Source organism: Dendrobates tinctorius, unplaced genomic scaffold (assembly GCF_039654945.1).
Source record: "Dendrobates tinctorius isolate UK_male_01 unplaced genomic scaffold, ASM3965494v1 ptg000269l, whole genome shotgun sequence".
In the NCBI taxonomy this organism is placed as follows: Eukaryota; Metazoa; Chordata; class Amphibia; order Anura; family Dendrobatidae; genus Dendrobates; species Dendrobates tinctorius.
The window spans coordinates 78,705-104,398 of record NW_027361936.1 but is presented as its reverse complement, the minus strand read 5'-3'; the positions used below and the strand labels follow the sequence as shown (position 1 = coordinate 104,398).

Below are 25,694 nucleotides of genomic sequence, written 5' to 3'. Positions count from 1 at the left end.
CGCAGGAGACCCTGAGCCAGTGGGGTTCTCGCATGGCCCAAGGGCAGGTCTTCCAGCAGTTGGTGCGGGAGGCGTGAGTGCTCCAGGAGTGCCAGGAGAGTGAGGTGCTGGGCAAGGTCATCGTGCCGGCGGCTTCCCCCCTCGCGCTTCCTCCAGGGCAGACGGTGGTGGCCCTGACGATCCGTGCCCCGATGCCACTGGAGGGCGTGGAGGTGCACGTGGAACCATACTACTCGGAGCGCCTGCACCCTGGCATACTGGTAGCCCGCTCCCTGGCCACAGTGCGGGAGGAGACCGTCCTGGTGCATTGTGTCAACCTGGAAGACCAAGATATCGCTTTGAAGCTCCGGGCTGAAATGGCCAAACTAGTGAGGCCCTTGGAAGAGATGCTGCCGGACCCCGCGGTCCAGTTGAAGGTGCAACCCGAAGATCCTTGGGCAGTAACGGTACGAACTTTACAGACTACCATATCCTCGACCCAGGAGAAAGGTCGAGCTATCCTGGAGAGAATGCGGGCCGAACTCTCCGGCCTAGCGCCAGCCCATCTTCTCCAGGTAGAGACACTTCTCGGACAATATTACGGTGTCTTCGCCAACCATGAAGATGACTTCGGGTGTACCATGGCAATCACGCACGGGATTCCCACGGCTGGAGCGGCCCCCATCCAGGAGCGATATTGGCAAATACCACCGCAGCTATACCAGGAAGTGAAAACCCTATTAGCTCAAATGCTTCGGAAGGGGGTCACACGAGAAAGCCAGAGCCCCTGGGCCGCCCCCATTGTACTGGTTCACAAAAAAGACGGCACTCTGCGGTTTTGTGTCGATTACTGAAAGTTGAACGCTTGCACCATCAAGGACTAGTATCCGCTGCCCCGCATAGAAGAGTCTCTGTCCGCCTTGGGGAACGCGACGTACTTTGTACTTTTCGACTCTGGACCTGGCCAGTGGGTACTGGCAGGTGCCGATGTCGGAGGAAGACAGAACCAAGACGGCATTTATACTTCCCATGGGACTGTTCGAGTTTAATCGGATGCCGTTCGGGCTGGCCAACGCCCCAGGAACCTTCCAGCGGTTGATGGAGCGGTGTCTGGGAGACTTCAACTTTGAAGCCACGTTGATATACTTGGACGATATTATCATCTATTCCGCCACATTCGAGGACCACCTGCGGCGGTTGGGGCAGGTGCTCGGCCAGCTGCAGAAGTACAGGTTGAAGGTAAAGCCTCAGAAATGCCACCTGCTCCGCACCCAAATCGAATATCTGGGGCATACCATCTCGGCGGAGGGTGTCAGACCGTCCCTGGAAAAGGTTGCTGCCATTCAGGGTGGCCTACCCCCGAGACGGTGAAAGATGTGCAGGCCTTCCTGGGGTTGGCCGGCTACTACCGTCGGTTCGTAAAGAATTTCGCACACCGAGCCCGAGCCCTGCAGGACCTGCTGAAGGGGACTCCAGCTGGGGCGAATGGACAGAAGGTCCAGTGGCAGCAACCACAGAAGGATGCGTTTCAAGATCTCAAAGCCGCCCTCTCGAACACCCCGATATTGGCATATGCGGATTTCTCGTAACCGCTCATCCTGCATACCGACAGGAGCCTCCAGGGACTAGGAGCTGTGCTGTCACAGGTGCAGGACGGCTGAGAGAAAGTGATCGCCTACGGCAGCCGGTCGCTGCACGACTCCGAACGCAACCCGGACAATTACAGCTCCTTTAAGCTTGAGCTCCTCACAGAAGTGTGGGCAATGACAGAGCGGTTCGCAGAGTACCTGGCGGGCTCCGAGGTGGTAGTGCGGACTGACAACAACCCACTAGCCCATTTGGAGAATGCCAAACTGGGGGCACTGGAGCAGCGGTGGGTGGCTCGGATGGCCAAGTTCAACTACAGGATCATCTACTAAAGAGGGGCTGAAAACGTGCAAGCTGACGCACTCTCCAGAATCCGACACACCACCCCAGGGAAGAATCGAGATGACAAATTAGAAGGAGAAGTGCCGTTTGCCCTCACCACCGCCGCACTTACAGCCAATGCACAAGAAGCGCCTCTTTCGGAACCCTTAGGGAGAATGCTGGAACAGCCGCGCGACCAGTGGATCCAACAGCAACAGGAAGATGGAGAGATTGGACTCCTACGTCGATGGGTGGCCACCGGCAAACTGCCCACTGGCTCACAGCGACAGACTATGACCCAGGATATGTTGCTGATGTTGTGTCAGTGGGAAAAGCTAGTCATTAAAAAGGGACTTTTATATCGGAAAGCCGTGTCACGAACAACGTCTGCTACCATATGGCAGGTGATCGTGCCTAGAGCCCACCTCAGCCAGCTGGCTCGGGAAGCCCACGAAAAGGGGGCTCACTTCAGTGCTCAAAAGACTTGGCAATGGTTGCAGCAGATAGTGTACCATCCACGCTTACATGCTGCTGTAGAAGAAGTTTGCCGAACCTGCCGCACCCAGATGACCGTCCGAGAGCCGCTGCCCCGCTTCTGCCCATGGCCGCTGCTGCCTCACCTCAGCTCGCTGCCGCTGCCACCTCGCCTCTGCCTGCGGCTGCGGCCTGCTCACGGTCGCTCCCGGCCGTTGCCGCCTCACTCCGGCCCATGGCTGCAGTGTCTCCCGCCACCCGCGGCCGCCCTGCTCTTACCCATGGCCACGGCAAGTCCAGCGCCACCGCCGGCCACCACTGTCCCGCTCCAGTCAGCGGCAAGGGTGGGGCCGTTGCTCACCGCGGATTCCTCGTCGCAGCTGGTAGCTGTGCAAGTGGCCTACCCCTCGCCACCCCACATCGCTGCCACTTGCCCCAGTCCGGTGGCTGCGGCCCATCCATCCAAGGACTCCTCTGGGGCCTGTGGTGCTCCAGTGTCATCGGAGCGCCGGAGCGCTCGAAGACTTCATCAACGCTTCAGCAACTGGGCCCAGCGACTGCTACGCCGAAAGACCCCCATCCCGAATGGCGAGGGACATCTGGATGGCTAAGTTGACTATATAATTAAGGACCCGTAATCGGCCATACCGCGGCCCTATAGTGACTGGCTCTTGCCGGACGTGGTCGTGTTCTACCCCGTTTGTGTTTGCTTGTATAGAGCCCCTGTGAGGGCAATTCTTGTTACCCCTTTGGTTAGTTAGGCTACAACTGAGGACAGTTACCTCTAGGCCTATAAACGTTAATACTAAAAGCACTAAACCGTCTCGTGCCTCGTCACTGCGTCCTGCGTACCTACGAATACCACACCGTCATGGATTAAAATCCTGCGGGGCATGCAAGGACCCCTGCTCAAGCCAGAACATGTCCAGACCCTTTTGAAGTTCACCAATGACCATCTGCATGATCCAGAGGAGGCATGGGAGACGGTTTGGGGTCAGATGAGACCAAAATTGAACTTTCTGGTATCAACTCGACTCACTGTGCTTGGAGGAAGAAAAAGGATGAGTACAACCCCAAGAACACTGTCCCAAAAAATGAAAGTATGGTGGGGGAAACATCATACTTTGGGCATACTTTTCTGCAAAGGGGACAGGACAAATGCACGGTATCAAAGACAGGATGGATGGGGTCATGTATAGCAAGATTTTGGCCAACAACCTCCCTCCCTCAGTAAGAGCACTGAAGATGAGTTGTGGCTGGGTCTTCCAGCTTGACAATGACCCAAAACACACAGCAAGTGCAACTAAGAAGTGGCTCACTATGAAGCAAAAAAAAATTGGTGGAAAAATAAAAATGTTATGGCTCTTGGAAGAAGGGTGCAAAAAAAATCAAAGCATTAAAATAGAAGATTGCACAGTAAGGGTGAAATGTTGCTGAAGTGAAGTATAGTGCAACCTCCACCGGGGGTGCTGGTGAGGGAAGAGAGGTTGCACACACACAGTGTAGTAACACTGAGCAGCAGCACAGGTGTCACAGGTAACGAAAGAGTGGTCATACAAGCCGGGTGATACACTGTCAGGAGCAGAAGTACCAAAAGTCACAGTAATGCACGTAGTCAGAGACAAGCCAGAAGTCAGCCTAATGGGAACATGGTATCCAAAATGTAAGATGTAGTCTGGGTACAAGCCAGTGAGTCAAAGCCAGTCAGGGAACACGGTATCAGGGACGGAAAAGGCAAGTCATGCACAGTAAGGAAACCACCAGACACACACTAAGTCAGGGATAGGTAACGGGTCACACACAAATATGGGAAGTCAGAGGCAGAAGAATCACTATGGTATACGGGTCAGCAGCTCTAGCCTGGAAGCCTGAACTCTAGCTGACACTGGCCAGCAGGCTGCTGAGGACTGAAATAGCTCAGCCAACTCCAAAACGAGGCAGAGGGGATTAACTCCCGCATGACCAGTCCAGAGAGAAGATAGCATAAAACAAACCCCGGACTGGATCATGACAAAGGAGTTCAAACTCAGATTCACACACACAGTATTTTAGACAAACAGATGTGTCAACCATGATATTAGCACAAATCTGGCTTTTTGAAATGTACATAACTTTTTCCTTGTGATTTCTTTTGTGCCTATCTTAATGTTCTACTGAGTTTAAGAGACAGTTGTAAAAAAAATAAAGTATTACACTGATATACAGTGATATTGCTACCAATGATGTCTGAACGGTTTTGTGTTTATGTTGCTGATTAAGAATATGTCTTTGATTTTGCCAGATTGACTCAAGATTCTGAGATATTTAAAGGGAAGCAGTCAGCAGGATTGTACACAGTAACCTACAGACAGTGTCAGGTCAGCGCCTTTATACTGATTGAAATGATACCTGGGTTGATGATGAAATCTGTCTTGTAGTTGTTGTTTAATCTTTATTTTCAGTTTTGAGTTAATGATATGCTTGTGCTTCGGGGCCGCCTGTGGGGGGTCTTTATGTGGTACTCTGCTTAGTTATTCACCAGTATGGCTTCTGACATGTCACTGATTCCTCAGTGACCTGCCCCCTAGTTTACATAATGAATATTATATATATTGAAAAAAAAATCCCCTTCTGCAGGCAGGCAGCGGGGCTGCACCATGATCGCATCCATATTGTGCATTTAACTATTCTTTTTGATGTTAGCCATAAATTCCTAAAAAAAAAAAAATCAGTTTTAAAAATGGCGATGACCGTGCCTGCGCAGGTATCTGCAATCCAATAGTTGCTACTGTTCAGGCGCCGGCGGCGCCATCTTGCTACAGAAAAAAAAATTGTCTCCACTAAGATGGCGGAGGATGTGCCTTCGCAGTATCATCTATCGACAATCCGATAGATTCTACTGCACAGGCACCGGTGGCACCATCTTGGAAGAAGCAATTTTTTTTCTCTAGCAAGATGGCGCCGCCTGCACATTAGCAACTTTCAGATCGCCGATAGCTGCTACTGCACTAGTGTGGCCAGCACCATTTTCAAACCAATTTTCATTATTTTAGGAATTTATGGATGCCATCAAAAAGAATAATAAAACGCACAAAATGGATGCCGCTAGAGCTTGCCTGCAGAAGGGGATATTTAAAAAAAATATATATATAGTATTCATTATGTAAACTAGGGGGAAGATCCTTGAGGAATCAGTGACCTGTCAGAAGCCATACTGATGAATACTTAATCAGAGCACCACATGAAAACCCCCTCCACAGGACGCCCTAGAGCACGAGCATATCATTGACTCAAAACTGAAAATAAAAACCAAAAAACAACAGCCACAAGTCAGATTTCATCAACCAAGGTATCATTTTAATCTGTAGGTTACTGTGCACAATCCTGCTGACCTTTTAATAGTTAATGAATTAAAGTAGAATTCTGGCTTCGAAAAGTTGCTTACATAGTATTGTAAGCTACAAATTGAAATAAAAAATAATTATATGGGCTATTTAATTACCTAAGACACTGTTAAAGATTCAAAAGACAGACCAAAAGCTGCTGCATTTGCTATCACACACAAGTTGCATTGGGGGAATGCATTATTTCCATGCATTAATTATCTCAAAAACTATAACAAATTCAGCAAAAGTAATGGGATTTTATAATTCAGCACCCTCAAAATACCCTAAATACATTCAAAAAACCTTGGCACCTAAAAAAATACTCAATGTTTTGTAGACCTGTGTTATTTAACCCCTTTACCCCCAAGGGTGGTTTTCATGTTAATGACCAGGCCAATTTTTACAATTCTGACCATTGTCCCTTTATGAGGTAATAACTCTGGAACGCTTCCATGGATCCCGGTGATTCTGACATTGTTCACGATAGTTGTAAAATTTCTTTGATATGACTTGCGTTTATTTGTGAAAAAAACGGAAATTTGGCAAAAATTTAGAAAATTTCACAATATTCCAACTTTGAATTTTCATGCCCTTAACCCCTTCACCCCCAAGGGTGGTTTGCACGTTCATGACCGGGCCAATTTTTACAATTCTGACCACTGTACCTTTATGAGGTCATAACTCTCGAACGCTTCCATGGATCCCGGTGATTCTGACATTGTTTTCTCCTGACATATTGTACTTCATGTTAGTGGTAAAATTTCATTCAAATAACTTGCGTTTATTTGTGAGAAAAACGGAAATTTGGCGAAAATTTTGAAAATTTCGCAATTTTCCAACTTTGAATTTTTATGCCCTTAAATCACAGAGATACGGCACACAAAAAACTTGATAACTAACATTTCCCACATGATTACTTTACATCAGCACAATTTTGGAACCAAAATTTTTTTTTGTTAGGAAGTTATAAGGGTTAAAAGTTGACCAGCGATTTCTCATTTTTACAACACCATTTTATTTTTAGGACCACATCACATTTGAAGCCACTTTGAGGGGTCTATATGATAGAAAATACCCAAAAGTGACACCATTCTAAAAACTGCACCCCTTAAGGTGCTCAAAACCACATTCAAGAAGTTTATTAACCCTTTAGGTGCGTCACATGAAATTTTTTGAATATTTAAAAAAAAATGAACATCTAACTTTTTTTCATAAAAAAATACTTCAGGTTCAATTTTTTTTATTTTACCAAGGGTAACAGGAGAAATTGAACTGCAAAAGTTATTGTGCAATTTGTCCTGAGTACGCAGATACCTGATATGTGAGGGGGAATGACTGTTTCGGCGCATGGCAGAGCTCAGAATGGAAGGAGCGCAGTTTGACTTTTTCAATGCAAAATTGGCTGGAATTCAGATTGGACGCCATGTCACGTTTGGAGAGTCCCTGATGTACCTAAACAGTGGAAACCCCCTACAAGTGACCCCATTTTGGAAACTAGACCCCCCAAGGAACTTATCTAGATATGTGGTGAGAACTTTGAACCCACAAGGGCTTTACAGAAGTTTATAACGTACAGCGGTACAATTAAAAAATCATATTTTTTCCACAAAAATGATCTTTTCACCCCAATTTTTATTTTCCCAAGGGTAACAGGACCCTAAAAGTTATTGTGCAATTTGTCCTGAGTACGCTGATACCCCACATGTGGGGGTAAACCACTATTTGGGCGCATGGCAGAGCTCGGAAGGGAAGCAGCGCCATTTGACGTTTTTGGCTGGAATTGAGATTGGACACCATGTCGCGTTTGGAAAACCCCTGATGTACCAAAACAGTGGAAACCCCCCACAAATGACACCATTTTGGAAAATAGACCCCCTAAGGAACTTATCTAGATGTGTGGTGAGAACTTTGAACCCCCATGGGCTTCACAGAAGTTTATAACATAAAGCCATACAATTAAAAAATCATATTTTTTTCCACAAAAATGATCTTTTCACCCTCAATTCTTATTTTCCCAATGGTAACAGGACCCTAAAAGTTATTGTGCAATTTGTCCTGAGTACGCTGATACCCCACATGTGGGGGTAAACCACTATTTGGGCGCATGGCAGAGCTCGGAAGGGAAGCAGCGCCACTTGACGTTTTTGGCTGGAATTGAGATCGGACACCATGTCGCGTTTGGAAAACCCCTGATGTACCAAAACAGTGGAAACCCCCCACAAATGACACCATTTTGGAAACTAGACCCCCTAAGGAACTTATCTAGATGTGTGGTGAGCATTTTGACCCCCCCAGTGCTTCACAGAAGTTTACAACGCCCGGGCGTGAAAATAAAAAATTCGTATTTTTTCCACAAACATGATCTTTTAGTCACCATTTTTTTATTTTCCCAAGGGTACCAGGAGAAATTGGACCCCAAAAGTTGTTGTCCAATTTGTCCTGAGTATGCTGATACCCCATATGTGGGAGAAAACTACTGTATGGGCACACGTCGGGGCTCGGAAGGGAAGTAGTGACGTTTTGGAATGCAGACTTTGATGGAATGGTCTGCGGGTGTCATGTTGCCTTTGGAGAGCCCCTAATGTACCTAAACAGTGGAAACCCCCCACAAATGACACCATTTTGTAAACTAGACCCCCCAAGGAACTTATCTAGATGTGTGGTGAGCACTTTGACCCCCCCAGTGCTTCACAGAAGTTTACAACGCCCGGGCGTGAAAATAAAAAATTCGTATTTTTTCCACAAACATGATCTTTTAGTCACCATTTTTTTATTTTCCCAAGGGTACCAGGAGAAATTGGACCCCAAAAGTTGTTGTCCAATTTGTCCTGAGTATGCTGATACCCCATATGTGGGAGAAAACTACTGTATGGGCACACGTCGGGGCTCGGAAGGGAAGTAGTGACGTTTTGGAATGCAGACTTTGATGGAATGGTCTACGGGTGTCATGTTGCCTTTGGAGAGCCCCTAATGTACCTAAACAGTGGAAACCCCCCACAAATGACACCATTTTGTAAACTAGACCCCCCAAGGAACTTATCTAGATGTGTGGTGAGCACTTTGACCCCCCCAGTGCTTCACAGAAGTTTACAACGCCCGGGCGTGAAAATAAAAAATTCGTATTTTTTCCACAAACATGATCTTTTAGTCACCATTTTTTTATTTTCCCAAGGGTACCAGGAGAAATTGGACCCCAAAAGTTGTTGTCCAATTTGTCCTGAGTATGCTGATTTCCCATATGTGGGAGAAAACTACTGTATGGACACACGTCGGGGCTCGGAAGGGAAGCAGTGACGTTTTGGAATGCAGACTTTGATGGAATGGTCTGCGGGTGTCATGTGCGTTTGGAGAGCCCCTGATGTACCTAAACTATTGAAACTCCCCACAAGTGACCCCATTTTGGACACTAGACCCCCCACGGAACTTTTCTAGATGTGTGGTGAGCACTTTGAACCCCCAAGTGCTTCACAGAAGTTTATAACGCTCGGACGTGAAAATAAAAAAATCATTTTTTTCCACAAAAATGATATTTTTGCCCCCAATTTTTTATTTTCCTAAGGGTAACAGGAGAAATTGGACCCCAAAAATTGTTTTGCAATTTGTCCTGAGTAGGCTGATACCCAACATGTGGGGGTAAAACACTGTTTGGGCGCATAGCAGAGCTTGGAAGGGAAGGAGCACCATTTGACTTTTTCAACTCAGAATTGGCTGGAATTGAGATCAGACGCCATGTTGCATTTGGAGAGCCCCTGATGTGCCCAAACAGTGGAAACCCCCAATTCTAACTCCAACCCGAACCCCAACACGCCCCTAACCCTAGCCCTAACCCTAGCCCTAACCCTAGCCCTAGCCCTAACCCTAGCCCTAACCCTAGCCCTAACCCTAGCCCTAGCCCTAACCCTAACCCTACCCCAACACACCCCTAGCCCTAACCCTAGCCCTAACCCTAATGGAAAAATGGAAATAAATACATTTTTTTTATTTTATTATTTTTCCCTAACTAAGGGGGTGATAACGGGGGGTTTGATTTACTATTTATGGCGGTTTTTATGTTTGGCGGCTGTCGCACGCTAAAAGACGCTTTTTATTGTAAAAATAGTTTTTGCATCACCACATATTGAGAGCTATAATTTTTCCGTATTTTGACCCACCGAGTCATGTGAGGTCTTATTTTTTGCGGGACGAGTTGACGTTTTTATTGGTACCATTTTCGGCCACGTGAAATTTTTTGATCGCTTTTTATTCCGATTTTTGTGACGCAGAATGAACAAAAACCAGCGTTTCATGAATTTCTTTTGGGGGGGTGCGTTTACACCGTTCCGCGTGCGGTAAAATTGATAAAGCGGTTTTATTCTTCGGGTCAGTACGGTTACAGCGATACCTCATTTAGGTCGTTTTTTTATGTTTTTGTCGGTTTTATGCAATGAAAACTATTTTATATAAAAAATAATTATTTTTGCATCGCTTTATTCTGCGAGTTATAACTTTTTTATTTTTTCACTGATGATGCTGTATGGCAGCTTGTTTTTTGCGGGACAAGATGACGTTTTCAGCGGTACCATGGATATTTATATGCGTCTTTTTGATCGCGCGTTATTGCACTTTTTGTTTGGCGGTATGATAATAAATCATTATTTTTTGCTTCGTTTTTTATTTTTGTTTTTTAAGGGGTTCGCTAAAGGGGTTAACTATTGGGACAGTTTTATAGGGCAGGTCGTTACGGACGCGGCGATACCTAATATGTGTACTTTTATTGTTTTTTTTTTTTATTATTTTCAAAAAATGAATTTATTGGGGAATATTTTTTTTTTTTTTACTAATTTATTTGGCGATTTTTTTTTATTTATTTTTACACTTTTTTTTAATTTTTTTTTTACTTTATTACATAGTCCCAGGTGGGACATCACTGTCCTGTGACAGATCGCTGATCTGTCACATCACAGATCACTGTGACAGATCAGCAATCTGTCACAGGCAGTGCACAAGGCTTCCTCATGCCTGCGCTTTGCAGGCACTGAGGAAGCCAGCTTCCCCAGGCCCCAGAAGGCCCCCGTCGCCATCTTGGATTCGGGGGCCTGGAGGAAAGGAGCCCCCCGCAGCAGCGCTGCACATTGCGCTGCCGTGGGGGGCTCAGGGAAGCACGGAGGGAGCCCCCTCCCTGCCGATGCTTCCCTTTAACCCCCGGTACACCGCGATCATGTTTGATCGCGGTGTGCAAGGGGTTAACGTGTCGGGGGCGGTCCGTGACCGCCCCTGACACATTGTGCCGGGTGTCAGCTGTGATAATCAGCTGACACCCGGCCGCGATCAGCGGCGCTCACCACGTGGGCGCCGCTGATCGCGGTAGACGTACTATCCCGTCCCCGGTCATATGGGCCCGGGTACCGTGGACGGGATAGTACGTCTCATGTCAGGAAGGGGTTAAATCACAGAGATATGTCACACAAAATACTAAATAAGTAACATTTCACACATGTCTACTTTACATCAGCACAATTTTGGAACCAACATTTTTTTTGTTAGGAAGTTGTAAGGGATAAAAGTTGACCTGCGATTTCTCATTTTTACAACAAAATTTACAAAATCATTCTTTTAGGGACCACATCACATTTGAAGTCACTTTGAGGGGTCTACATGATAGAAAATACCCAAAAGTGACACCCTTCTAAAAACTTCACCCCTGAAGATGCTCAAAACCACATTCAAAAAGTTTATTAACCCTTCAGGTGCTTCACTGGAATTTTTGGAATGTTTAAAAAAAATTAACATTTAACTTGTTTTCAGAAAAAATCTACTGCAGAGCCATTTTTTTATTTTACCAAGGGTAACAGGAGAAACTGGACGTCAAAAGTTGTTGTCCAATTTGTCCAGAGTAAGCTATTACCCAATATGTGGGGGGAACCACTGTTTCGGCGCATGGCAGAGCTTCGGAAGGGAAGGAGCGCCGTTTGACTTTTTCAAACTAAAGTTGGCTGGAGTTGAGATCGGACGCCATGTTGCATTTGGCGAGTCCCTAATGTGCCTAAACAGTGGAAACCCCCCCACAAGTGAAACCACTTTGGAAACTAGACCCCCTAAGGAACTTATCTAGATGTGTGGTGAGCACTTTGAACCCCCAAGTGCTTCACAGAAGTTTATAACGTAGAGCCGTAAAAATAAAAAATCATTTTTTCACAAAAATTATATTTTCTCCCCCAACTTTTTATTTTCCCAAGGGTAAGAGGAGAAATTGGACCCCAAAAGTTGTTGTCTAATTTGTCCTGAGTACGCTGATACCCTATATGTGGGGGGAAATCACTGCTGTGCGCACAGCAGAGCTCGGAAGGGAAGGAGCACCGTTTGACCTTTTCAACGCAGAATTGGCTGAAGTTGAGATAGGACACCATGTCACATTTGGAGAGCCCCTGATGTGCCTAAACAGTGGAAACTCACAAAATTTAACACCTTCATGACCCAGCCTATTTTGACCTTAATGACCTGGCGATTTTTCGCAATTCTGACAAGTGTTCCTTTATGAGGTAATAACTCAGGAACGCTTCAACGCATCCAAATGATTCTGAGACTGTTTTTTCACGACATATTGGGTTTCACGTTAGTGGTAAACTTAGGTCGATAATTTTTGTGTTTATTTGTGAAAAAAAGACGGAAATTTGGCGAAAATGTTGAAAATTTCACAATTTTCACATTTTGAATTTTTATTCTGTTGAACCAGAGAGTTAAGTGACACAAAATAGTAAATAAATAACATTTCCCACATGTCTACTTTAGATGAGCACAATTTTGGAAACCTCAGCCTCAGTTTTTTTATTTTCACATGGGCAACAGGATAAAATGGATCCTAAAATTTGTTGGTTAATTTCTCCTGAGTACACCGATACCTCATGTGTGGTCATAAACCACTGTTTGGGTGCACGGTAGGGCCCGGAAGGGAAGGAGCACCATTTGACTTTTTGAATGGAAAATAAGCTCCAATCGTTTGCGGACACCATGTCACATTTGGAGAGCCCCTGTGTGCCTAAAAATTGGAGCTCCCCCACAAGTGACCCCATTTTGGAAACTAGACCCCCCCAAGGAACTTATCTAGATGTGTGGTGAGCACTTTGAACCCTCAAGTGCTTCACAGAAGTTTATAACGCAGAGCAGTGAAAATAAAAAATCATTTTTTTTCCTCAAAAATCATTTTTTAGCCTGCTATTTTTTATTTTCACAATGCTAACAGGAGAAATTGGACCACAAAAGTTGTTGTGCAATTTGTCCTGAGTACACTGATACCCCATATGTGGGGGAACCACTGTTTGGGTGCATGGGAGAGCTCAGAAGGGAAGGAGCGCCATTTTGGAATGTAGTCTTTGATGGAATGTTCTGCGGGCGTCATGTTGCGTTTGCAGAGCCCCTGATGTGCCTAAACAGTATAAAACCCCCACAAGTGACCTCATTTTGGAAGCTAGACCCCCCAAGGTGCTTATCTAGATGTGTAGTGAGCACTTTGAACCCCCAAGTGCTTCACAGAAGTTTATAAATGCAGAGCCATGAAAATAAAAAATATTTTTTTCCTCAAAAATGATTTTTTTTAGCCCGCTATTTTTTATTTTCCCAAGGGTAACAGGATAAATTGGACCCCAAAAGTTGTTATCCAGTTTGTCCTGAATGGCTAATGACATAGAATCGTTTAGACCAGAGGGGACAGGAAATCCCACCATAACATCTTTTACAGTCTCTGCCAGACCTTTCCAAAAAAGAGCCGCTAGGGCATCATCGTTCCATTTAGTAAGGACCGCCCACTTTCGGAATTTCTGACAATATAACTCTGCCACTTCCTGACCCTGGTTCAATGCCAATAAGGTTTTCTCAGCTTGATCAACAGCATTAGGTTCATCATACAACAACCCCAGAGCCTGAAAAAATACATCCACATTAGCCAGAACAGGATCCCCGGGTGTCAGGGAAAAAGCACAGTCCTGAGGGTCGCCATGCAACAGGGAGATGACCAACAGGGAGCTGCTAAACACGATCAGACAATTGCTTAGAATCCATTAACAACAAAATCCTCCTACGGCCCCCAGAGAAAAAGAGGAAAAAAATATATAAAAAATTCTGACACCCTTTTTTTTCTTTTTTACTATTCTTTCCATCTTTAGAGTACCCTAGAATCTACAGTTAGGCCGGTGATTCTGTTATGATTAGGTAACTGAGGAGGATAACATGGGAATAGGTGAGGCAACCAGATAACCAGAGAGGTTGGTAACTTAGCGAATTGCAGACCCCTAAACTGATAACACAACTAGAATTAGCCGTGTGACGTACGGATGCCCTAGATGCCTTGGCACAGCCAAAGAATTAATTAAGCCTAAAGAAAGAAAGGGGAAAGCTAAACTGACCCGGAGTAGACCCCCAAAGGAATATATAGCCCCCAAACATATATTGCCGGTGAGACAAAATGAGGCATAAACACAGGCAGAAAATAGAGTAAGCAAATGATGGGACCCAAACTGTCCAGATAGAATAGGACAGGAAAGGATACTGTCTGCAATCACGCAAAAAACCCTAAGAAAAATTCCAAAACATCTGATATGCAAAAATACTGAGGCCATACGATCTCTCCCCCCACTAAATCAGAACTCTGGTGTAACTGGACGCAAACAAAAGATACTGATACAATAGGGGATTAGAAATACTGCAAGACTGACATAAGCTGTGGCAAAAGAAACAGAGTCCAGCACAGGTCCCAGCAAGGAACCAGGCTTTACTCACACCAGCAAGGCAGAAATCAGAGAAAAGCAAAAAATGGAGCAAATGTAAAAAGATTCAGGCAGACAAATAACTTATCTGAAAGGTGCAGGATGAAGCAGGAGGCAAGCAGACTTCCAAAATGTTCAGGAAGAAAACCAAATCACTAGCAAAAGCTGAGGGAAGGTTGCTCACTTAAATCACTCCAGTCTGTAACACCTGACCTCCAATCATCCTGCTCAGGTGATTGACTTTTGTCATCCAGACCAGTTCCATTACCAGCAGCAACCACCAGAGGGAGCCCAAACTCAGAAGCCAGGACAAATGTGTTCACAACACCCAACCCTAACTTTAGTCCTAACCCTAACAGGAAAATGGAAATAAATACTTTTTTTTAATTTTATTATTTTTCCATAACTAAGGGGGTGATAAAGAGGGGCTTGATTTAATATTTATAGCGGGTTTTTATGTTTGGCAGATGTCACATGCTAAAAGACGATTTTTATTGCAAAAAATAGTTTTTGCATCACCACATTTTGAGAGCTATAATTTTTCCATATTTTGGCCCACAGAGTGAGGTCTTGTTTTTTGTGGGACGAGTTGACGTTTTTATTGGTACCATTTTCTGGCACATTACATTTTTTGATCACTTTTTATTACGATTTTTGGGAGGCAGAATGAACAAAAATCAGCAATTCATAAATTTCTTTTGGGTGGGGGCATTTATACCATTCCATGTGTGGTAAAATTGATAAAAGCATTTTAAAGCACTGAAGTTCGGGCCACCATTGACTTCTATTGGGTTCAGGTTCGGGGTCAAGTTCAGACACCGAGCCAAACTTTCAACTCTAGTTCTGCCAAACCCAACAAGCACATATTAAACCTAAGATCTATTTAAAAAAAAAAAACAAGCCAAATTGTAACGCAAGCAAATTCAATAAATAAAAAATAAATCATTGTTGTAATTTATGCCATTTGGCCATTTTGTATCTAGTGAAATAATCCAGTACGCCTCTCTCAGTATAAGATATCATTGCCAATTCATTGTCCTATTGGGGCATTTAACCTGTTCAATGCCAAAAAACCCTAAATCATGAACATTAATCCCATGGTGTTTCAAAACATTTTTTAACTGCATCAGAATATGAACTGTTTCTATTAGGAATGTTGGTAAAATGTTCTGAAATCCTTCTTTTTAATTTTCTGATTCTACAACCAAAATCCCAAATAAAAAAAGCTTATTTTTACTGCATTCAACGCAATAACCCGCATGGTGGATGTCGCAAAAGATAATCATCCAACACCTGCCATGCGACACCGCGCATAGTCTTTTTTCCTTCTCTGTGTGGAAAGCAGCATATATTGTACCTGCTTCTACTGCATTAGTAAAAACCCATTTGTGATAACCATGTCTTGCTCAAAACAGACTAGATTATTTGATATTGCCAAGAGACTGGACACATTTAACACATCTACACCCTTTACTAACATTATTCCTAAATATAAGGTCCTGATTCAATGCAGGCACATATTTTTTGATTACACCTGTTTTATTTTGTTAAATTTCAGACCTTTGTGTAATTTGTTCTCAGTAAAACTTCAGCTGTTCTGTGAAGCCATCAGAGGTTTTTTAAGAACATTATGGATCAAATAGCATGATGAAAACCAAGGAACACACCAGACAGGTCAGGGATAAAGTTGTAGAGAAGAATAAAGCAGTGTTAGGTTATAAAAAACAGCCCACGCTCTGAGCATCTCATGAATCACTCTTCATCAGATTACCGGGAGCTGAATACAAATGCAAGTCACAATTTTCAGATTTATATGAAGAAAAAAAAAAAAAAAGAAAACCATGTGCTTTTTTACACTTCACAAATATTTGCTATTTTGTGTTGGTATATCACATAAAAAAGCAATAAAACACATTTAAGTTTGTAAAGTAACATGAAAAAATTTGGAAAATTTCACTAATATGAATACTTTTTCAAGGCACTAGTATGTGGGGTTTGCTTCGGAGCCAAGATCTCAATCTGCCATGCACCGCCTCCAGCGGTCATTTTCCCAGAGGCCAGATTGATTCCCCAGGCGCAGATTTAGATCTCGGCAAAGAGATCTCGTCCCGAGATGTCAATCTTCAAATGCACCACCTCCTGTGGCCATTTTCATGGAGGCAACAGCATTGAGGAAATAGAACTGTGGGGGCCTTGGGTTTTCACATAATGTCACTGGAGCCCCCCGCAGCACCGAGCACCGCCGAAACTGCCGCACCAGGCTGAGATGGGAGCGAGATCATCGCCCTGCAGCGTCGGACCACCGGAAGAATTGCCCGACTCCTGCTGCCACCATGCTAACTGTAAGTACATTCCGACTATAAGACGCAGCCCCGTTTCCCCTAAAAAATTTTGGGAAAAAAGTGCGTCTTATAGTCCGAAAAATACGGTATCATTTTATTGATATAGCTTAACACCATTACCGCATTTGGCTTAGAAGAAAAAATCATATCCAGGCAGATATGGGTGTGCAGAGATGGGGCTGTTTTCCGTGCGGGTCGTGTCTGGCTTGCAGAAACATTTCACGGGCTACTACATTTTCTACCTCAACCCCTATTAGTGGGAGCTACCAGATCACTTGTTACTTCTCCTGTAGCATATGCTATGTGGTCTATTTGGCAACGTGCACATGTGGCCCGAGTTATGTAGGCCTAACATCACGGGAATTCCGTGTTCGTGTGAGGGAGCATATTCGAGATATTAAGTCCGCCAGGGAGGCTGACGATGTGGCTACTTTGAAGACGATCCCCCCGTCATTTTCGACTGCACCATAATTGTAATCCTGCTGAGTTGAAATTTATTGGTATTGACCGCGTTCAGTGTGGTATTAGGGGAGGGAATTTAAAACGTATATTGGCCCAGGTTGAATGTCGGTGGATCGTCACTTTAGGAACACTATCCCCTGGTGGTCTTAATGAAAAACTTCTGTTTGTTCCCTTCCTATAAGGTTGCTCATTTCCTCATTGCTTTTTCTTGTTCTTTTTTGGACTTTTATTCTGTTTTTTCTGTTTTTTATTGTTATTCTTCTTTGTGTACTTTGATTTTAATTTTCTTTTTTCGTTTTTCATTATTATAGTAATGACTCATCATTGTAGTATATGTATATCCGCTTAAGTCCTGGATGTCCGGGTACTCTTGGGCAAGAAATTGAATTGATCTTTCTTTTCTGTGGGCTATTTATCAAGTTGGAACGGTTCAAGAATCAGGCTTCAACTTATGACTGACCATCAAGTTTATGGAGTCAATGCATTTAATATAAAGTAGATATGACAGGCTCAAACCCCAACTTAGGTGCTCTGGGAAAAAACAAGACTAAAGTATAGGAGTAACCCCGGCACACTAATAACATGAAAGTAAAGTCTTCTCAACGACAGTCTTTAATTGTTGTGATTTTATTGATTGTGAAAAAAAAGGGTGGTGTTACAATCCAAAAAATGGTGGTGTTACAATCCAACGTTTCAGCTCTACATCTCGAGCTTTCATCAGGGATATGACTACAATATATACAATAAAAGAACAAAAATCAATAAATAAACTTTATAAAGTATTATAAAACCAAAAATCTAGTGATAGGTGATACATAAGGTGGGGACAGTGTCAAACATCCTTTGTGAAGGTGTGTATGGATCTATAATGATGTGAGGCCAGTGAGTATGTATTGTGGTGTGATACGGTGAACATGTGAGAGGTTGAAAAGAGGAATAGAGTGAAGGTGTAAGGAGTTGAAAAGCATGAATGTGTAGGTAGTGTTGAGAAAGGGCATTAGGGGACAGTGAAGTGGAGTGGGAATAAAGGTGAGGTCATCTAAGGAGGCAGTGTGTAAGGGGTGCTCTTGGAAATGTTAAGGCATAAGGTATAAATACCTAGATCCTTGGTTTTGAGGTGTGTGTATAAGTGGTATAGGTTTGCCTTTGTAATCCAGCTGCTGGAACGGTACCTATAGTAACCACTGAAAAAGGGTATAGGTTAAGGAATAGCAAGGTATATAGAAAGAAAAGATATAAAAGAAAGTTTTAGGGGTCACATACCGATGTGTAGGGTCAGCACGTGACTCCCGTCCTAAGGACAAAAAAGCAGGTCAATAAGCTGAGATGGAGAAAGGAAACCCAGTCTATGAAGACTGTAGGGCACCATTACCTTGTGTCCTAAATCTAGTCAGGTGTGGAGGAGGCCGGAAGTGCATGTGGCTTAGTGCAGTGATGTTAAATACTGTCAAGCACTTCCTGATTGGGTGGGGAAGGGGCGGGAATGGGGGGGAAGGGCCATCGCCATCTTAGCGAGGTCAAAAATGTCTGAATGAATGTACTGAGCATGTGCAGGGCGGGGATAGAGAATGAGCATGTTTTGACTTGACAGGAAGTGATGGTGGCAGTCGCCATCTTGGTAAGGTCAAAAAATGTCAGAATGAATGTACTGAGCATGTGCAGGGCGGGGATAGAGAATGAACATGTTTTGACTTGACAGGAAGTGATGTTGGCAGTCGCCATCTTGGTGAGGTCAAAATTGTCAGAATGAATGTACTGAGCAGGTGCGAGCCATCCAGGAAGTGAAGTAAAAAAGGGAGGGTTGTGAGGAAATGTCACATGCATACAGGCGGCCATTTTAATGGTGGGACTGTGCTGAATTCATGCACGGTGATAATTTCAGTGCTGGTTGTGCCTATCAGGTTTCAGAGAAACTTCCTTTTCCTGCCTAAAAACAAAGAAAGGTAATTAGAGCAAGGTTTACATACAAAGAGTAAAATGGCGTTCATATTAACACACTTATGTCAGAAATATCTCCTATAAACCAAAAACGTTGTGTAGGAAAAGAACTTATTTGGTAGTGATTTTAAACTCCTGATGAAAAACAAAACTAATTCACTATGAAGTGGAATTTAGAAGGGATTAATAATACATTTCAGATTCTCTATTGAGACCGTGTGGATGGAGGGTATTTAGGTGATATATCCAATACGCTTCACGCTCTTTGAGCGTTTGGATTCTATTACCCCCTCGTCTGGGTACAGGGATTTGTTCGATAACCTGAAATTTCAGTTGGCTTACAGAGTGTCTATTTTCCACAAAATGGGCAGGAATTGGTAAAAGTGTGTTCTCACACCGGATGGTTGATTTATGTTTGGAAATGCGGTCTTTCACATGCTGGGTGGTTTCCCCAACGTATCCTAGGCCGCATGGGCATTTGATTAAATAGACGACAAAATTTGAGTTGCAGGTAAAATAGCCATTGATCTTGTACCGTTTGCCAGACCTCGGATGGGTGAATGAATCGCCTTTACTAACATTCGTGCATTGTGCGCAACCCAAACAAGGGAAGGTTCCGTTGCGCACCGTGCTAAATGTCTTCTGCCTGAATGTCTTGAAGTGGGAGCCCACGTCGGCTCTAACCAAAGTGTTTTTTAGGTTCTGAGCCCGCTTATGGCAGATGAGAGGAGGATTTTGGAAATTTTCAATCCCCGGGTAAGCCTTTTCTAGTAGGGGCCAGTGTTCAAGGACTGCTTTTTTGATCAGAGGAGAGAACGGGTGATAGGTGTTGATGAACTTAACCCTATTCTCTACATCACAGTCACGTTGGGTAATTCTGGTTTGTTGTTCAGCATTAAATTTGGGGTATCCTCTTGTTTGAAACTTTTCAGTCATCTCGTCATGTCTCATTTGCCTGATATCAGGTTTTGAGACTATGCGGTCAATTCTGTCATGTTGGGATTTAGGTAGAGCTATCTTCACGTGTCTTGGGTGACAACTGGACCAGTGTAGTAGACTATTACGGTCTGTAGGTTTGACGTAAAGGTCACTTGTAAGGGTGCCAGAGTCAGTTTTAGAGATCATGGTGTCAAGGAAACTGACAGACTGTGTGTTGGAATGTGAGGTAAAGGTTAGGTTCGGTATACTCTGGTTGAGGTCATGTACAAAATCTGTGAGGCTATTGGTGTCACCTGTCCATACACAAAAGATGTCGTCTATGTATCTGAGCCAGGTAAGAGCATGTTTTCTATATAGATGATGTGTGTAGACAAAGTCAGCCTCAAATTTACACATGAAGATGTTAGCGTACGGGGGGGCTACATTCGCCCCCATCGCGGTACCCCGTGCCTGAAGGTAGAATTGGTCCTCAAAGAGGAAATAGTTGTTGAGGACCAATTTGAGTGTATCGGTACAGAACAATTTCTGGGGTTCGCTAAGAGAGGATTGTAAATCTAGGAACCATCTGACAGCCTCGATGCCAAGATCGTGATCTATACTAGTATATAGGCTGTTGACGTCTAGGCTGGCTAATAAACAAAAGGAAGGAATGTCATGGAGGGTTCTAACGTGGTTCAGAAAATCACCGGTGTCTTTGAGATAAGATGGAATTTTTGGTACTAGTGGAGTGAGGATCTTTTCCAAGGTTATTGACAGGGGTGAGAGGATAGAGTCGGTAGATGCCACTATGGGTCTACCGGGGGGCTTTTCCAAATTTTTATGTATTTTGGGGAGTATATAAATGACTGGAGTTATGGGACTTTGTTTGTGCAAATACTCTGCCAGTTTAGAATCAATTGTACCCAAATTTAAGTGGAAGTTGATCAAATTGTCTATCTTTCTCTCTATGGAGTAGATAGGATTCGTGGGGATGGGTCTGTATGTCGTGACGTCAGAGAGTTGTCTCTGGATTTCAGACAGATAGTATTTCTTATCCAGTACTACAATGGAGCCACCTTTATCAGCAGGCTTTATGACAATGTCCTTGTTGTTTTTAAGACTTTTCAGTGCTAATGATTCTTCTCTATTAAGGTTATGCTTAAGGTGGTATTTACCATGTTTGATTTCATCTATATACTTATCCACAGAAGCATTAACAAGTGAAATATACGTCTCGACAGGATGATAGAGGCGAGGTGGTTGAAACGTGCTCGGGATCTTGAGTCCGAGATCTTTGAGAATAAACGTCTCTTGGGTGCTGGTTCCCGAGGAGAAAGGTACCTGGTTGGTGTTTATGTCTCCGCCATCTTTGTCAAAATGTACCTTAAGTCTCAAAGAGCGGTAAAAACGATTTAACTCTTGGTGTACGAGGAACGGATCAAAGGAGGGAGTGGGACAGAATGAGAGGCCCCTCTGGAGAACTCGGATCTCGGCAGGTGAGAGACAATAGGTAGAGATGTTGAAGACAAGATTGTTCTTACCTGAGATCGAGTATTGGGACGTGTATCCCTCTGGGGGTCCTCGTCTGTTTTTTCTTCTTCCTCCTCGTCTGAAACTGTGTTTGGAGGTGCCGGGGGTTTCTTGCGCGGGTCGAAAAAAGACTTGGGCGGTTTCCCACCGCGTCCTCCTCTGCCGCCTTGTCCAACTTGACCACCATCCGAACCTGAAGAACCTGATGAGCCATATCGGTTTCTGTAGGGGGGACCATCTGGAAGTGTGGTATACCGCCATCTATAGACCTGGTTTTTGAGATAGTCGTCCTGGTCTCTCAGAAACTTGTTCTTTTTTCGTGTTTTCAGTTCATTGGTGTAGTCTTGTAGAGTTTTGTTGGCTCTTGCCTTAAGGCTAGCGAGATCTGTTGGAGAAAGGGTGTTAGTCAACTGATTTTCGATAGCAGCAACCTGATCTTTCACCTTCTGTATATTCTCCTGGAGAAATTTGATGGTCAACACCATTAAATCTATAGAGCACTTATTTAGAATATTTTCAAAAAGTTGACAATATTCCTCATTGTCACTGAAGAGGGTTGGTCGTAACGAGACCCTGAGTCCCCTCGGAATCCGCTGTGCCTTCGTGTATTGAGCTAAAGTATATGCATGCAATTCAAAAGATGAAAGTTTCTTCAATTCCTTTTCATAATCCCTCGATTTCACCTCACGGGTAGGGATATTCAGGAAATTGTCAGTTTCTCTGACCGTAGAAAGAATACTAGATCTTTCTTCTTCGTTGAAGGAGAAGACACCGAAGGAGGCCATGAAAAATTGCGAAAATATGGTTTAGAGGGGGAGACAACTGTCTAAAATAGATCAAATATAAAGTAGATATGACAGGCTCAAACCCCAACTTAGGTGCTCTGGGAAAAAACAAGACTAAAGTATAGGAGTAATCCCGGCACACTAATAACATGAAAGTAAAGTCTTCTCAACGACAGTCTTTAATTGTTGTGATTTTATTGATTGTGAAAAAAAAGGGTGGTGTTACAATCCAAAAAAGGGTGGTGTTACAATCCAACGTTTCAGCTCTACATCTCGAGCTTTCATCAGGGATATGACTACAATATATACAATAAAAGAACAAAAATCAATAAATAAACTTTATAAAGTATTATAAAACCAAAAATCTAGTGATAGGTGATACATAAGGTGGGGACAGTGTCAAACATCCTTTGTGAAGGTGTGTATGGATCTATACAGGAAAGATGTATATCTTTGTACCGTGTTAGCCAGTGGATAGAAAAATATTCGAGGACTCTCAATCCTGAATATTTATGGATCTATAATGATGTGAGGCCAGTGAGTATGTATTGTGGTGTGATACGGTGAACATGTGAGAGGTTGAAAAGAGGAATAGAGTGAAGGTGTAAGGAGTTGAAAAGCATGAATGTGTAGGTAGTGTTGAGAAAGGGCATTAGGGGACAGTGAAGTGGAGTGGGAATAAAGGTGAGGTCATCTAAGGAGGCAGTGTGTAAGGGGTGCTCTTGGAAATGTTAAGGCATAAGGTATAAATACCTAGATCCTTGGTTTTGAGGTGTGTGTATAAGTGGTATAGGTTTGCCTTTGTAATCCAGCTGCTGGAACGGTACCTATAGTAACCACTGAAAAAGGGTATAGGTTAAGGAATAGCAAGGTATATAGAAAGAAAAGATATAAAAGAAAGTTTTAGGGGTCACATACCGATGTGTAGGGTCAGCACGTGACTCCCGTCCTAAGGACAAAAAATGTTTTAATGTCTTGATTAGAGATGAGCGACTTTGCCTTTTTTCTGGTCGAGTTGGGTTTCATGAAACCCGACTTTCGCAAAAGTCGGGTCGAACGAAATCGGACGATTATCGTGAAAAGTCGAAGGCCGACTGAAACACGAAACCCAATGCAAGTCAATGGGGAAGCAAAGTCGGCACGGAGTGGAGGACAGGAAACAAACCTACAGTGCCCTTTTGAATGCCAAAAACATCAATTCTGATTACTGAAGCTTTTCAACTTTAATTTACTTCATAATACTAGTTACGCACTGAAAAATGGGGGTTATTTGGCTAAATTTGTGGGGGGTAGGGCTGGCTCCAAGTTTCCATGTGCCCTGGGCCAAAGAGCGCCCCTTTAACACATACCACAACTCATGATGCTCTGTTACCGCAGAGAAATAGCGGCATAGTACAATGAAAAATACTTCACTTTTTACATCTCATGACTGATATCCATTTTTAATAGCTCCAAAAACGAACAGTATATTACTCCATACAGTATTATGGCCACCGCATAGTGCGCTATACAGAGCACTGAGGCCCATATATTTCTCCATACAGAATCATTGGTCCCATATAACGTTTGAAACAGTATATGATGAGCTCCACATAACGCTACAGTATGTGTTGGTCCCCATGGATGAAGCTCCACTGTTTTATGGGCCCAAATAATGCTCCATACATAATGGGTCCCATTTCTAATGCTCTAGTGTATAATGTGCCCTGTAAATGCTGCTCCAGTGTCTGATGTCCAACTTTGGAATGCTCCAGTGTATGGTGGGCCCCATACATCATTCTCCAGAGTATAGTGCTCCCCAAAAATTGCTGTCCCAACATTGAAAACAATTAAATAAGTTTCCTCGCTATGGAATCACTGTACTAGTCTGGACTCCTCGTCGTCCCCATCGTCCATCTCACTGCAATTGGCTGTTTAGGCAGAGGGCGTACAGACGTGATATCATTGCGCTCTTTGATCAGACTATCACTGTCCGGAAACGCGGAAGATGTCATGGCGGTGGAGCAGGGAGAGGTAAGTATTTCAACTTTGCAAGTGCTGTGATCCTGAGCAACAGGGGGGCCCACTCGTTGGCGACTGCAGTGGCACAGGGCCCCTCTAATAGTACGGCGGTGTGTGGCGGTGTCTCTGACGGCGGGTGGGGGTGGGGTGGACCCTCCCTCCGGCAGAGACACTTTTGCGTACTATGAGGGGCCCTGTGCCAGTGCCGTCGCCCATGAGTATGCCCCCCCACCAGCTCAAGGAACCTGCACCTTCCTCTTTGTCATAGTGTAAGGTGGTATAGTAAGCGGGAAGGGGAACCTGAGTTTCCTCTGTGTCAGACTCTGGCTGTGTAGAGTGTGAGGGGAATGTAGTGGTCTGGGTCAATGTACCAGCAGAATCATCTAGCAGTGGCTGGGCATCAGTGCACTTGTGGCGTCCCCAGGAGTACGGTCGCCACAGTGGCATTACCTTCCTCCTAGGGAGTGTGATGTCATGCTTGGGAGCAACGAAGGATCTCTCTAGCAGTTAAACCAACACACAACACATTTCCCACTCCACGCCAGCAGGGAGACCTCTGAACATGACTGCTGAGGAGCTGCTCTCTGTGGTCGGGAGGAGGTAAGTTAGGCCATTTTGTGCAGGGAAGGGGAAGCATGTGGACGTGAGAAGGGGAGCTGGAGGATGAGCAGAGTTAAGGCTCACGCCTAGCTGGAGCGCATGGTCCGGATTCCGGTCTCAGAGTTTGTAGGGACACTGACGTTTCTGCAGCAGAATCCGGAGGAAGTAGCAGCTGTAAAAGCTCTGTACCCAAGTGAGGCTCGGAGGCCCCAGCATCGACGTGTGTGAGCCAGAAGGAAAAGGCTACGGCTGCCAGGCATACGAGAAAGTTCCAAAAGAGAGTCAACAGGGGGAACTTCATTGAACTCAGCACTGCGAGTACCTCAGATAAGCGCTAGAATGGAGGCCACACTACCTATCTGCAGAGAGAGAAATCCAAATTGGCTTCCAGGCTGACCAACTACTTCTCCATCTGTACTCTGGGTCCTGGACAGCACCTACCAAGTACAGGTAAAGGAACTGCACGACTGTGTCTGTAATCTTTCTCCTGCGCCTGGCGTATGGCATAGCTACATCCTGCACTGCACAGCATCTCCTAACTCTTTCATCTGTCCTGCGACTACGGCCCTACCTGTGCAGGTCTTCTACATCTTAGCTGCACCACAACATCTGTCCCACAGAAGCGACACTGCAGCGCTGGTCAATCTAATCAGA

The 25,694-nt window shown here is 44.3% G+C and overlaps 1 protein-coding gene across 2 annotated transcripts; it reads right to left on the bottom strand.

Moving 5' to 3' along the window:
- Nucleotides 1-17,923: 17,923 nt before the first annotated feature.
- Nucleotides 17,924-22,561, bottom strand: LOC141069596 (uncharacterized). 2 transcript variants are annotated; one of them, XR_012226601.1, is made up of 3 exons: nucleotides 21,666-22,561; nucleotides 18,641-19,195; nucleotides 17,925-18,562 (listed from the first exon to the last, which is right to left on the bottom strand). XR_012226601.1 is itself a non-coding variant. In XM_073559300.1 (2 exons), the coding sequence occupies exons 1-2, from the start codon at nucleotides 22,437-22,439 to the stop codon at nucleotides 19,166-19,168; spliced, it is 804 nt and encodes a 267-aa protein (XP_073415401.1). In that variant the 5' UTR covers nucleotides 22,440-22,561; the 3' UTR covers nucleotides 17,924-19,165. The 2 variants fall into 2 exon arrangements, 1 of the variants encoding a protein (XP_073415401.1); XM_073559300.1 differs by having other exon boundaries at nucleotides 17,924-19,195.
- Between the last annotated feature and the right edge of the window lie 3,133 nt (nucleotides 22,562-25,694).

Excerpts from the sequence above, each read along its gene's own strand:
- LOC141069596 (XM_073559300.1), bottom strand. The coding sequence starts at position 22,439 with ATGGCCTCCTTCGGTGTCTTCTCCTTCAACGAAGAAGAAAGATCTAGT. Across the intron at positions 19,196-21,665 it reads GTCCCAATACTCGATCTCAG|GCAGGAAAAGGAAGTTTCTC; the intron begins GTAAGAACAATC and ends CTTTGTTTTTAG.